This window comes from Dermacentor variabilis, chromosome 7 (genome assembly GCF_050947875.1).
Source record: "Dermacentor variabilis isolate Ectoservices chromosome 7, ASM5094787v1, whole genome shotgun sequence".
NCBI classification, from domain to species: Eukaryota; Metazoa; Arthropoda; class Arachnida; order Ixodida; family Ixodidae; genus Dermacentor; species Dermacentor variabilis.
The window spans coordinates 111,106,380-111,121,924 of NC_134574.1; the positions used below are offsets into that span (position 1 = coordinate 111,106,380).

Here is a 15,545-nt window from a genome sequence, read left to right on the forward strand (position 1 = left end):
GTTGTTCCACGCACTTTGTTTCTGGGCTGGCTTTCTCAATATTATGATGAATAACATTGTCAGAATTGGAAGACAAGGTATGAGCAACTTTGGGGACACATTGATGCATCAGGATAACCCGTATGTATTGCAGGCCATATATGAAGCTCTGCCATATACACATAACTAAGTATATCGTGAATATTCGCTCACCAGGATGCCGGTACCGGACGTCCACGCCGAATTTTCTGCGACCCGGGGCTCTTGATGAAATATAATAAATATATTTGGCTTTTAAATGAGCGTTGTCGAGATGCGAGTCATTCTTCTATAATGTACCTGAGAAATGCATTGTATGATGTTCTGATGCTTTTTTCGGGCAAAGACAACGCGCAATAGGAACAATCGACGCGATGTTTTGAATGTTGCATATTTATAATTGTGATCATTGAAAATGAAGTGGGCTAAATTTAAAACGCGTGTTTAAGTGCGAAAATACATTCGTTCAGTATTCAAAGATGGTTTAACAACTTAAATTCGTCATGCTGTGCTTAGAAACTTGTTAATATACAGTTCTTTTCCAAAACTCCATAAAGATCACGTAGCCGCGAATTCGTCCATTGTTTAATACGCACCAGAACGTAGCACTGCTACGTTTATGTACTTAGAATTCGATTGCGACGAAGCAACCAAGGATGCTGCCAACTTTTCAACTTCAGCTAGTTGTGACACTAATGCTTCTGCCCTTCCTAGAAACGTTCTTCGGTGCTGAAACATGTTGTTTACTAGATTTTGGCTGCATCCAGCCCATTTGTTGTATCGAACGATCATGTCTTCAACGTTAACGAATATTCGATGACTGACTGCACAAGCTCTAGCTACTACAACCCCCAACGTCCCACAACAACAAACACGAGTCGGTAACAGTGTGTGCATGCACACCAGGCCAGACCTCTTTGCAAGAATGCTGATATTTATTCTCTCCAAAGAAATTAGCCCAACATTTTAAGGCACCGGCGTTTGACGCGTAGTTAAAAGACTGCCCACCAGGCCCCTAGGGAAATTATTTTTGTGCACTGGAAGTTGTTGAGCATTTTACTGCTTGTACGTTTTTAAGTTAGTTTCAAATTTGAGGGAATTGATAAAACTTAATGGTCATGTAGCTTTGCTGCCAAGAGACTTGCTTAAGTGCCGACATGCTGTGTCCGTTGTTTCGACTAGCCTCCATAAACAACATTCACGTGGTTGAGTTCGTGTACCTATCTAGCTAAGGAACCGCGCCAAAAAGAGTCGCAGCGCAAATAACATTTTTCATCTTGTCACGTGATTTCGTTGACGTGTAGACGTAAAGGAAAGATGAGGAACGTCACAGGCAAACGTCAAGAAATGGAGAGTATCAAGCGGCCAGAAGTATGGATAGCTGTTGAGACGTCACGGTCGCGCTAAAAACAACAACAAAAAATAATCTCAGCCTGCCTTCGACTTGCTCGCCGATCCCTAGTGCCACGACCATTTCGGCGCCCGTTGATGAGTGCTTCGTCGAGCCAAATAATGCCGCACCGTGAAAGTGTTGCTCTGCAAAGATCTGTAAGCGGCCGATTCGATGAACTTGTCTAAGCAAGCGGCGAGTTATATAGGGCGAATATTCTCTAGGTTGCGCTTCTTGCTCCGTTTTGAGATCAACGCCAGCCCCGCGTGTTTGCACTCAGCAGGTAAATAGCGGGAGCGCCAACACTCGTTCGAGGTTTTGGGTATTCCCCCACCGACTTCCGGTCGACGTTGCACATCGCTTTGTTAGTGACCCTGTGGGGGCCCGCCGCTGTGCTGCTGTGCGGTGCTGCGCAGACCTATGCCTGCAAAATATCAACATCCAGCTGTTCGTTGGGAGCACCAAAGTAGTGTGGCAGGTGCGTTTCGCTCTGCGCAAGGTGTTAATGCACCGGCTGGCGAGCTCGTCAAGCAGCGCCGCGTCGGTGCCAGCGTGTTCGTGTATTATTTGCGTTAACTGCTTGCGTGCCGCCGGCTTCCTATTGGTTGGATGTAGCAGGTGTCGCAGCAGGTGCCCTGTGTGCTTGCAGCCCAGCTCGCCATCTAAGCTGTAGCATATCTGGCCACGCTGCTGACGTCTCCGTTCCCTTTCCCGTTCCCTTTATCTCTCGTTCGAGTTTCGCTATGCGGCGTCGCAGCTTGTTGTGACGTTGTCGCTACCACCTGCACTTTGCATGAGGTTGGAATCCATCGATGGCTGCTCATGAGGCACCGCCATTTCGTACGTCGCGGAAGGTACGTCGTGTCTGACCAGCTGGTCCACTTGTTGAAATCCGATATGAAGTCGGGTACCGTTGCTTTGCGTGTTTGACTGAATATATCCCAATTTGTTCTATGGGCCGTGGCAGTCCTCGCGCTACTGGCGGCTATTTCGAAAGTCAGCGACAAAATGTAATGATAGCTGAGCACAGTGTGGCCCGTGTTCTGCCACTGGGCGCCCGGTATATTCTTGCAAAGAGGTCTGGCCTGGTGTGCATGCACACACTGTTACCGACTCGTGTTTGTTGTTGCGGGACGTTGGGGGTAGTAGTACCTAGAGCTTGTGCAGTCTTTCATTACCAGGTGGACTGGTGGTCATGTTTTAGGTAATCCTACTATAGTTATTGCCATCGAAGTCTCCTAAAATGAGCAGTTACCATTCTTTGTCCCTCACTGACGCTTTGAGGAGGCCTAGCAGGATGTCAGTTCCCTTGTCTCGTGCTCAGTTGTAAATGCTTAGGGAGAAGAGGAGTTTATCTCCCCTTCTTTTCGGCTGAATTTCAAGGAGTGTGCACTGAATGTCTGTGGTTTCAATTCTTGATGTGTGCCTGTCAGGTTGCGGTGTAGTGGATGGCCGTTTTAGGGGTAGGCCAGTAAGCAGGATCTAGCTGATTGAATGGAGTGCGACTTGGTTATTTCACTGGAGTATTCGTCTCTGGGAGAGCAATGATGCCTGATGTTTCTTGCGTATTGTGTTGGATTTGAAGCTGCAGGTGCCCCCACTTTGTGCCATATGTCCGGCAATTGCAGTGCCATCCTGTCAGCGTTGTTCGTGGGGATAGGTTACGTTGTTTCGGCGTGGGTGCCTGCTTGGCCAGCTGAGGTTTATGTGTGGCTGGCTTCTTACGGATTTCCTCTAAGTAGTTTTGCGGGTGTCCGGTTTTCTTGTAATGCAGCGAGTTGCGTACTTTATTTGGCTTACGTTGCCTCCACAGAGCTTTTCAGCGTAATGTATGTGTTCATCATGTGTATATGCATTGCATGAAATTCCGAAAGGTTGGTCGTCGTGTTTTGATTGACCGTATTAAAGGGCACCTCCAGCTTAGTTTCTCTGGTGAAGACTGCCGCTATTACGGCTGTGGCAGTGTCCACTTCCTAAGCAGTGTATGTGTCTGCCTTCTGCTGGTTTTAAGCTTAGTGTTTCGATGCCTTGCTAGCGGATCCTAGCCTGTCCTAAGCTATCCGCTGTGGTTGCTCAATTGCTATGGTGTTGGGCTGCTGAGCACGAGGTGGCGGGATCGAATCCCGCCCACGGCGGCCGCATTTCGATGGGGAAGAAATGATAAAACACCCGTGTGCTTAGATTTATTGGTGCACAATAAAGAACCCCAGGTGGTCGAAATTTCCGGAGTCCTCCAGTACGGCGTGCCTCATAACCAGAAAGTGGTTTGGCACGTAAAACTCCAGAATTAGCCTGTCCTAATCTATCGCTGTTACCGGAAGGTAAGCCATTCCTAAGTTCAGCTATCTCTTTGATAAGCCCGTCAATGGCTGCTTTTAGGCTATGATTCTCTCTTTCCAATAGCGCAATGCTATCCCTATCCCTATTACCATCCACATGCTCCTAACGTGCTCCCACGCTCGGCCGGCGCTGATGCCGCCGTTGACCTTGTTAGCCCAGGTGGTCAGGCCTCCAGCTGCGCCGCCGCCTCTATCAGCTGCAGGAAAGCGCACTCGCTCCTCCCTAGAAACGGAGCGGCTCCTGCTCGTTGGGCTCCCACACGATGGCTGCTGCGTCGACCTGGAGCGGCTCCTAGAGCGCGAGCGCCCCTTAGAGCATTGCCGGGCGCTCACCAGCTGCACCATTTCGGCTACTTCCTGTTCCGCGGTTAGCTCTGCCCTGGCTCTCTCCTGTCGTCGAATACGCATGACATAGGGAAGCTGGTATCGTTGTCCGCATTGTTTATCGGCGGTCAGTTGTCGTCCGCTACAAAGCTTGCAACAACAAACACAGTTGTGATCCTCTTCAGGTCTCCGAGCCCCGCATCCTCGGCATTCAAAACAATCGGGCGCCGGACAGACATCCGCCCGATGCTCAAGCTTGCCACACACATAACATACATCCAACTGCTTTCGATACAGGAAGCACCGGACCAGGGTTGGCCCATATCTGACGAAATTGGGCACTTTTAACCCGTCGAAAAGAACGATAACTGATCCTGTGTTCTTGATTCGGTTTACCGCCACAGCCAGCGGTATGCGATCATTAACGATGTTCCGCTCAAGTGCCGCTGGGCCATCCTTAATGTCTACATTGCGAATTAGCCCGTTACACGTAGTGTGTGGGGCAGTCTCGTACGCACTGACTCCAAAATCCTTGTCTGCCACTCTGATTGACCTGAGTCCCACATATCGTTCAGCGTTGCTCCTTTCTGGCGTACTAGCCACCAAGATATTTTCCATAAAGTTAGGGCAAATACCATCTTCTCTAATCAGCTCAATACTGAGTCTTGCCGCCTCTACAATTCTCTTGCCCGCCGATGTAGAGATACGTGATGTCACGTAATTCACGTATCGGTCAGCATTGCTCCTTTCCGGCGTACTATCCACCAAGTTACTTTGCATAAAGTTAGGGCGAATAACATCTTCCCTAATCTGCTCAATACTGAGGTGCGCCATCTCTACGATTGCCTTGCCCACCGCTGTATAGTTACGTGATGTCACGTGACTCTTTCTATGTGGTCTGAGGTAAGACATGTGTGTGCCATCGCAAACTTTGTTTGAAGCCCAATCATTTGATAACCATGGCACTATGGCTGGGAATCATGCATGGGCTAGCGAAATATACGTGAAGTCACGTGACAGCCTTTAAAATGTGGTTTGACGCTCACTAATGTGTACCATCGCAAAGCTTTTGATTTTCCCGTTCGTTTCATATCCAGGTCGGCATGGTTGGTAATTGCCCATGGTATGGCTGAAGTTACGTGATGTCAAGTGACTCAACGTGGTCTAAAGTATGCGAAGTATGTGCCATCGGAAAATTCTGTTCAAAGCGCGATCACGTAATATCCATGTGACTATGGTTGGGAACTAGGAATAGGCAAGAATCAGATGTATGCGTTGAGAGACAAAGCCGGCAATATCATTAGTAATGTGGGTGAGATAGTTCAAATGGCTGAAGAGTTCTATAGAGATTTATACAGCACCAGTGGCACCCACGACGATAATAGAAGAGAGAATAGTCTAGAGGAATTGAAATCCTACAAGTAACGTCGGAAGAAGTAAAGTAAAGCCTTGGGAGCATGCAAAAGAGGAAGGCCGCTGGGGAGGAACAGGTAACAGCAGATTTGTTAAAGGATGGTGGAGAGATTGTTCTAGAAAAACAGGCCACCCTGTAAACGCAATGCCCCATGACTTCGAGCGCATCGGAATGTTGGAAGAACGCAAACATTATCCTAATCCATAAGAAAGCGGACGCCAAAGACCTGAAAATTATAGGCCGATCAGCGCACTGTCCGTTGCCTACAAAGAATTTACTAAGGTAATGGCAAATAGAATCAGGAACGCCTCAGACTTCTGTCAACCAAAGGACCAGGCAGGATTCCGTAAAGGATACTCAACAGTAAACCATATTCACACTATCAATCAGGCGATAGAGAAATGTGCGGAATATTACCAACCCTTATATACAGCTTTCATTAATTACGAGAAAGCGTTTGATTCAGTCCAAACCTCAGCAGTCATCGAGGCATTACGGAATCAGTGTGTTGGCGAGCAGTATGTAAAAAATACTGAAAGATATCTATAGCGGCTCCACAGCCACCGTATCCTCCATAAAGAACGCAACAAATTCCAATAAAGAGAGGCGTCAGGCAGAGAGATACAATCTGTCCAATGCTATTCACATCGTGTTTACAGGAGGTGTTCGGCGACCTGGATTGGGAAGAACTGGAGAGAAGAGTCAATGGAGAATACCTTAGTGACTTGCGATTCGCTGATGATATTGCCTTGCTTAGTAGCTCAGGGAACCAATAGCAGTGCGTGCTCACTGACATGGAGAGTAATGAAAATAGATACCTATTTTCGAAATTAATTACAATTTGCCATTTATTACACCACTCGGCAATTTTTCCTAGATCATTGTTAGGTTGGTCCTGGTCATTAGAGTCTTTTATTTCTTGGTATAGCACGCAGTCATCCGCAAATAGTCGTGTTTTTACATCAGTTTCAGTTGATATGTCGTTAATAAAAAGTAGAAACAACAGCGGGGTTAAAAGTGTAGCTTGAAGTACTCTTGAAAGAACCGGTACTAACTTGGAGGCATGATGGTCGTGTTGCACAAATTGCTAATTATCAGAGAAATAACTCCAAATGCATCGTACCAGTGTTTCATCGCCAAATATCGTTATATTTTTAAAGTGGTGTTTAGTATGAGAGACTCGGTCAAAAGCCTTGGATAGGTCTGGGAAAAGGGCATCGATTTGCGACTGATTGTCGACGCTTTGCGCAAAATCGTGCATAACTTCTACTAGCTGCGTAGCGGTTGACAAGCCACTACAAAATATATGTTGGCTTCTGTGGAGTATATTATTGACTTCTAGAAAATTTGTCAGAAATTTGAAAATGATGTGCGTCAGTAATTTGCAGCATTTACATGTCACTGATAATGGTGGATAATTAGCTGTCGATAAAACATTGCAAAATTTATGCAACTGAATTATTTTTCCTAGTTTTCATTCAGCAGGAAGGCAACACTCATCGACTGATTTTTAATATATCAGGCAGAGGTATTTACTTATAGTCTCGGCATACTGCTTGAGAAATTTATTCGGGACTCCATCTGGTCCATCACATTTCTTATCATCCATGTTTAACAACATCATAACCACTCCCGTCTCGGATATTAATGGAGTACCTGTCAGCGTGGTCTTACATTCCAATTCGAGGGCAAGGTGGTGTTGTCATGGTTGTCAAGAGCAGTGGTTGTCATGTCAAGTCATGTGTGAACACTGACTGGATGTGAGTGTTAAAGGTTTCAGCGCCATTTCCTTCGGTGATTATTGTCTTGCTGTTTGGTCTCTAGAATTTGCTTGGTGCTAAGGTAATGAAATCATTAAGTGTGCTATTACAATAAGTCAGTTTGGTAGTCTTAATTTTACTTTTTAATAGGCTAGTGAGAGAGTAAGGTAGCTTGGCAGCGGGCTTATTTTGTTTGATTTTTCTAACTCTATTGGTTTTACGCTTGAGGTGAATAGCATCACTTGTTATACATGGATTCTTTTTTGTGCATGTTGTTACAGTGGGAATCAATTGATCAATGCAATGCCTGACATTAACCTTAAAGCATGCCCATACCTGATCAATGGTTAAGGAATCATCCTTACACAGTTCAAGAAAATTGGCGTATTCATGAACAAGATATGTTATAATGGCTGCGTCATTTGCCTTTCCAAATGCTAATATCGGTGAAGTATCTTTTTTGACAGCCATAGGAACAGCGAAACGCAGAGTGCAACAACACAAGCTTATGGTGTGACAAACCTTCTAGTATTTCAGTGTCTATTGCGGTTGATGAAAAATATTCACTAACCAAAACCAAATCGATTATCGAGCTGGACGACCCTTTAATGCGAGTGGACAAGTTGAATAAAGTTAACTGCAAATGTAATGTCTGAGAGAACATTATTATGAAGTGATCTCGGAATTCGAGAGCTCCAGTCTGATTCCGAAGTATTGAAGTCCCCAGCCAAAATAATTTTATCACCTGATAGGTGCCGGTGCACGTAATCGAGTAAGGGAACCAGGTTTACTGCATCAGCGTTTGGTGGACTATAGACAGCGCCTACGTGCAGGACGTATCCTTCTATGTGTAGTTGCACCAAATACGTTCGGCGTTCGGTACATAAGGCGTTGGCATGAAAGATAAATCACCCCTCATGATAATATCCACACCCCCGCCCCTGTATCTTTGCGCAGAACAGCATAACCTCGTGGAACAACTTGATTATCTGAGACGTTAGAATGAAGCCGCGTTTCGGATATAGTAACCCCATCGGGACTCAGTGCTATCAATAAAGCTTCGAGACTTTCCACTTTGTTGACAAGACTTCGCGCGTTTAAGTTAAGAAGGATTACTTTTGATAAGACCGCGTTGTTCTGCGGTGTGAGGTGGATTTTCCGTCGTTTTTTGGTTTTATCTCAACCATATCGTCGCTATCGGCGTCCCATGTAAACAGGCGGCCACCTATGCGTACTCTATCGTAAGTTAACATTACTTTCTCGCTCCGGTGCCGATTTTCTTTAGTTTTATTACAAAGCCTTTTCCTTATGTCACGAACGTTGCCTGAAAAATATTCACCAATATATGTGGTATTCTTCAGCTCCTTTCAATTTTGAAGGATTTTCGCTTAGTCTATGTAGTCATGCAACTTAAGAATGACCGGTCTAATATAGGTCTCGTCATCTGGTTTTGGTCTACCACGTCGATTAATTCGATCTATTCCCGCAATGTCACCATCAAGAATGCCTGTCAGAATTTTATCTACGACTGCCCCCTGAAGCGTTTCAAAGGATTCTTCCTCAGGTTCACTCAAGCCGTAAACAATCAGATTGCACCAACGAATCCTATTTTCAACATCATCAAGTTTCTTGGTCATAGTGTCCACGCGTTGCTCAAGTACGGTCACCTTCTTCACGCACTCTGACAGTTGTTTTTCAAGTACATTCCAAGTTTGTTGTCTATCGCGGATACTTTTTGTTTGGTTAAGGGTTTTGCCCTTTTTAATTTCTTGTATGTCAGTTGCGATTGCTTTCAATTGGGCTACTAGCAACGTGTCCCGCGGACCCGGATTTAATTCAACATCTCCTCCGAGCAGCAGTAAAAACAGCAGGTCAGAAAACATTTCAAAAACAGGCCGTGGGCATGGCAGCACGAGCATCAGTACTGCGGTAACACTCTCCATATCGTCTGCTCACCTGGACGAAGAACAGAAACAGATTTTAGGCCATGATCCTGGCGCTGCCGCCGTGCCCGCTGCCGAAAGCTACTTGTAAGCCGTATTTCATACTAGTTGCTGTCATTGGCAATCGGGCTTCCAGTTCCAAAGTTGAAAAATTGGTGCCGCGGAAAACGCTGGTTTGTCTCTCGATAATAGGCCGAGAGACAAACCCGTCGATAATAGGCCGCCGTCGGGAGCCGTGAAGGGAATCAGCGGTGTGGCATGCTCCTTTATCGGTCCTTGTATCAGTAACAACCAAGCAGAAAACAACCTGAACGAATAACAGAAACGGGTTTGAGACCGTGATCCTGGTGCTGCCACCGAGCCCACTAGATGAACAACTTGCACAAGTGGTATAAAATTTAGAGATGTTCGCTGCTTCTATTATCTCGCGCGTCAATTTGGTGCCACACCTTGCTACTTCGTAGGACTTCGAGTACAGGGGCGTGCACCCGCAGTGGATGCAGTGTTGGCTAAGATGGCTCGCATCAACATTTCATACATTATTTGCATGCTCCTTCAACCTATCCTTCACACATAGTCCTGTCTGGCCGATGTACTTTTTCCGCAGGAGAAAGCCAGCGCAGCACAACTTTGTTTTTGCTATCAACAAAGCCGCATCTGCGGTCTATCTGGCAAACAGTTTTCTCGCCTTTTCGGTAGCAGGATATGCATTGACTAGAAAGCCCGTTTGTAGCTGAAGACACGACCTTGACGTTGGCGGTATTACTAATGAAAGCCGGGTTAGTCGGTAGGAATTCATGCTAATATTCCACGAGGAAACGCAGACACGACAAAGCACACAACAGTGGCGATTGCATATTGAGCAACATTCCTTGTACCCACGTACACAACTCCGTGGCCAGGCCACCTTTATATCAACTCTGCCTTCTGAGTACCGCGTGTGATATGTCAGTTATTTGATAATCAATGACATAGTTGAAGTACCTGAACCTAACTTTCTTTCTTTCCGTTTCTGCTGAAGTATCCACAGGTACTAATGTATATCACACGCGGCTACAGCAATAAAGATGTGACCATTGCCAAAAAAAAAATTGGATCAACTTCAAAGCTTCTCGAAATCATGAAAAGTGTATGCGTATTCAAGAAGGTACATAAAATTCAATATTGAGTCTTATTCACATACGAATGGATTGAAAGGTTAAGGAGGGAAATACCTGGAGTATTATGGCCACAGTATATGAAAATTATAAATTTCCGTACACTAAGGCAGGAAGACGAGTTCAAGATGTAATTGGTGTTGTAAAATGTGGCGTTCGCCGAGGCTGTGTATTGATGGCTGTATACTATGTGACCATTTCTTAATATTATGAAATGTTTCACAAGTTTTCAACATGAATGCAACCCAATTGAATTTTCCTACATAACCACTTGTCAGGGATATCAAAAACGACGAATATTATATTTCTAACCATTTTTTAACCGCTAGAAAGGTCGATTTCGTTTCTTTTATGTTGCAACGTATTAGTTCAAGACCTTCTTGTGGTAACGTATACTGCTATAGAGAAATTTAGGGCCTCATGAGTTTTGTTTCAGCGAATGTATAGCACAAATAGGTACTCAAATGATTTAATATAAATATTAGTTACACTTCGAAGAAGCACTTCAAGGAACACGAATGCGATGGACTAATATCTTTAGTATGAGTGCACATGGTAAAAGAACTGGGATATTCAAAATATGCAACTAATTACTAGTTCCCAACCATTGGGTGTCATATCATGCGAAAAATAAATGTGTGAAATCTTTTGCTCGCACTACTAGGCATAATGAAATCCATGCTATGCGGGAAAGCAGCAGATTGGAATATGGAAAAACGGGCAAGTTACTTTTTTGCAGTTACTGCAGCAACAACTTGTCGCACTTGGCAAAGTACGTCACTAAATCTGTAATATTGAATCGCGGCAGGCCGCATTGTCACGTCGTGCGCCAGATCCTCTACCCAAACTTCCTCGTGCCTCTTCGCACTTATCAGCCTTTGTTTGTGACATTGTTAAATCAGCCAATACATCGTATTGGAAATATGACAACGCGGTAGAAGCTTTTGTGTCCTCACTGCTGCTTCGATTGAAACGATATGTTGCCTAGCCAACAAAAGCGGAAATTTTTCGCTTTTTATTCAAAAAGTGCTCGGGATCCTTAATGCCGATTTCGCCGATACCTGCAGTCAAAGCTACATGTCTCCAAGGTCAAAAATTGTGAAATCTTCGAATAGCTACAACTCAGTTGTCATTTCATACGGTACGTAAAGTTGCTTGTGCAAGAATTGTAGGAAATACATTTTACGATGCATTTCAATACTGTCAATAATAATAATAATAATAATATTTGGGGTTTTACGTGCCAAAACCACTTTCTGATTATGAGGCACGCCGAAGTGGAGGACTGCGGAAATTTTGACCACCTGGGGTTCTTTAACGTGCACCTAAATCTAAACACACGGGTGTTTTCGCATTTCGCCCCCATTGAAATGCGGCCGCCGTGGCCGGGATTCGATCCCGCGACCTCGTGCTCAGCAGCCCAACACCATAGCCACTGAACAACCACGGCGGGTAATACTGTCAATGAAAGTGTGCAGATTTTATAGGAGCAGTAACGAAACACCATAATAAAACCCACCTACCTGCGGCAGCAAATTGCATTTAAATTTCCGTTTTATGATAAATTATTGTTTTCTTCGGCAATAACTTTCCCCTAGTCAAATAAGCTGATGTACTGCCTGACAATATTTTTTCGGTTTGATAACAAATATTTATGCTTGTTTATGAGTGCCTTCAGCAAGAGGGAAAAAATTAACGACGATTACGACACCCACGAATGCGACATTTGAGCGTAGCTCTATACTCTTCTTTTTTCTTTCATTTCGTGAGACATTGAGACATCGCACCGATCACAGTGCCGACTGACAGAGCCACGATGGGCACCGCTGTGCATAGACCGGCTACAAAGTTGGCCCTTCCCGGGAACTGTACCTTCTACAATCACAGTTATTTCCAGGAAACGCTTGCGGCGACTGCTATGCGCGAAGGTGAGCTTTCTGGTTCTTTCTTTTCTCTCCCTCGAACGGCTAATAGAGCCGCTGCCACTGATGCGTGGACGTGAATGCCATGTGGTCGTGCTTCAATGTGGTCTCCACCGCTTTTCGCGTCGCGCTCTTTGCTCTCGCGATATTTAAGCCGGCGCTACGCACCACGTTCGCAATTTCATCGTTCGCTGTGCTCGTTCTCTCGGTTAGACCGAGAGAGGGCGAGGTACGCCAATGTTCATCGCAGGAACGGGCGCCTAAGATCTGCGCTCAAAAACGTGCCTTCTTTATGAGCGGAAAAATTCAGTACGTTTCGCTCATTACGTCTACATAGCGTGACAAAGATATGGCGGTTTGTATTGCCTTCATAAAGAAATGACTTCAAACTAAATCGCCGCAGATAAGTACCGTTTTTTAGGAAATCTTTAAAATGCTATCATCCATGTAGGCTGCGGTTTCGACAACAAATCCAGCCGAAAATGCGGTGTTGGCTCTAATTTTATTGCCCTACAAAACATACTATTTTGACTTTTTGTCGAGCAGTCGCGAATAACAGGTTTCAGAAATCTGCACATTTCCCAATATAATCTTGCATACTGCGACATGGGAAGTCTCCAATGTACTAAGTCGGTACATGCGCATGCACCGACTTAGTCGCATATACACCTATGATTTTTTAAATTTAAAGGACCCAATGATGTTTCGACAAATGTCGCGGGCAAATTATCAACACTTGTCAACGACTTCCTCAACAATATTGTTACGTGAAGGAAGAAGCGTGCGTCTATTTACAGATGGCTTTTAATGGCTGAGCCGGCAAGCGTAGAGCAGCGATAATGTTACACTCTTCTTCGTCGTCTCCAAAGCCACCATCATCATCATCCTTTTCCCACATTACCGACTGTGACATCACCCCCGTCGGAAAAAGCACCTTAATGGTGCGGCTGTTCGGTCTGAGAAAGGTAGGGCTTCAGGCGCCTGACGTGGATGATGTCAGAGAGAGGTGAGGGCACCGTGGCATCCAGCGGAGACACTTCATATGTGACAGGGGTCACCTGGCGAAGGATGCGGTAAGGGCCATAGTACCGCGAGAGGAATTTCTCCGATATACCAACACGCCGAGTTGGATACCAAACTAGCACAAGAGCACCTGGTTCGTAGTGCACGTCGTGATGGCGCTGGTTTCAATGGCACTTCTGGCGTTTCTGTGAAGCAGAAAGACGAATGCGTGCAATCTGGCGTGCTTGGGTCACTGTGGCTATGACATCCCGAGTGTACTCTGTCGGCGAGTCGAGTGTGGTCGAAAGGAGAGTCTCGAAAGGCAAAGTCGGCTCACGGCTGAAGAGGAGATAGAAGGGTGAATATCCATGTGTCCTGGCGCGAGGAATTGTAAGCGAACGTGACAAATGGTAGAGCGATTTCCCAGTCGCGATGATCGGAGGAAACATACATTGCTAACATGTCAGTTAATGTGTGGTTAAGGCGTTCGGTAAGGCCGTTAGTTTAAGGATGGTAAGCGGTAGTAAGTTTGTGTTTAGTAGTTTTGTGATCGAAGTAGGTCGTCTATGACTTTGGCAAGAAAGTATCTGCCACGATCGGTGAGAAGTTGACGAGGTGCACCGTGATGCAAGATAACGTCGAGAAGCAAGAAATCAGCGACGTCTGTGGCACAGCTGGTCGGTAGGGCTCTAGTAATGGCATAGCGAGTTGTATAGTCGGTAGCCACGGCAATCCACCTATTTCCGTCATTTGATATAGGGAATGATCCGAGAAGATCAACGCCAACGCGAAAAAAAGGATCGGCCGGTATATCCAAAGCCTGCAGCAGTCCGGTGGGAGGCACACCTGGTCTTTTCCGGCGTTGACACAACTCAGACGCGGCAACATAGCACCGGACGGAGCGGTTGAGACGGGGCCAGAAAAACCGCCGCCGAATTCGGTCATAGGTCCGCGTGACACCAAGGTGTCCAGCGGTGGGAACGTCGTGCAGTTGCTGCTGTACAATCTGTTGCAGATGAGACGGAATGACGGTTAGGAACTCGGGCCCGTCGGGGTGCATGCTGCGGCGATACAGGATGCCATTTTGTAGTATGAACATGTGAAGGGATGCGTCAGGCGGATCAGAGAGCAGGCGTTCGATAATGGGGCGTAACGACTCATAGCCCCGTTGTTCAGCGCCAATGTCTTGCCAGGCAGATGGCGCAAGAACGCCGATCGGTGCGACATACACTAAACCGTCCGGTACATCGACAGGATGACGAGACAGGCAGGCGGCGTCCTGATGTAGCCGACCCGACTTGTAGACCACAGTGTATGTGTATTCCTGTAGGCGTAGGGCCCAGCGATCGAGGTGTCAAGTGGGATCCTTGAGGGAGTAAAGCCAACAAAGGGCGTCGTGGTCGGTTGTAACTGTAAATGGTCGACCATATACGTAGGGTTGGAGCTTGGCCACCGCCCAAATGAGGGCGAGACACTCGCACTCGGTAATCGAGTAATTGCACTCTGCGGGAGAGAGGAGGCGGCTGGCATAGACGATGACGCGGTCGTGCCCACATTGGCGTTGAGCTAATGCTGAGCCGATGCCGTAGCCTCTGGCGTCAGTGCGGATTTCTGTCGTAGCGGAGGCGTCAAAATGGGCGAGAACAGGAGCTGTGGTGAGCAGCGTGATGAGCTGCAAGAAAGCAGACGCTTGTTGAGAGCCCCAACAGAAAGGAAGGCCTTTCTTCAGGAGGTCAGTCAGGGGAGGGGCAACATCACGAAATTTTCCACAAACCTGCGGAAGTATGAGCAAAGGCCAATAAAGCTGCGAACATCTTTGGCACAAGTTGATACAGGGAAATTCTGCACAGCATGAACTTTAGCGGGGTCGGGGCGAATGCCTGACGAATCGACGAGGTGTCCGAGCATGGTTACTTGGCGGTGACCGAAGTGGCACTTGGACGAGTTGAGCTGTAAGCCAGCGTTGCGAAAAACAGAAAGAACAGATGAAAGTCTTTCAAGATGCGTCGCAAAAGTTGAAAATTTCCATAATGTACTTTCAATACAGTTTGCTGACGTTGAACAATGAGTTTTGAACAACCTTACCAAATATTTTTTTGGTAAGGAGCACGTAGTTACAATTCATCAAGATGCATTACGGTGCAATGCAGGAAGCAAATCTTGCATACCAATAAAAATAAAATGCCAAAAAATAATAATGTAATCCACAGAATGATTTGTGTGCTGCGAAACAATTATATTTACATTCAAAATGTATAATTGCACAGTTTCAAACT

General features: G+C 46.0%; 1 protein-coding gene across 4 annotated transcripts in view; it reads left to right on the forward strand.

The window, feature by feature from the left end:
• The first annotated feature begins 2,111 nt into the window (after positions 1–2,111).
• LOC142587021 (uncharacterized) overlaps positions 2,112–15,545 on the forward strand; it is an 84,744-nt gene continuing 71,310 nt past the window's right edge. For 3 of the 4 annotated variants that reach the window (XM_075697896.1, XM_075697897.1, XM_075697898.1), the window contains exons 1-2: positions 2,112–2,262; positions 12,142–12,273. In XM_075697896.1, the coding sequence (XP_075554011.1) occupies positions 2,221–2,262; positions 12,142–12,273 (174 nt within the window). In that variant the 5' untranslated portion in view covers positions 2,112–2,220. The remainder of the gene's footprint in view (positions 2,263–12,141; positions 12,274–15,545) is intronic. The other variant, XM_075697899.1, reaches the window with a different exon arrangement.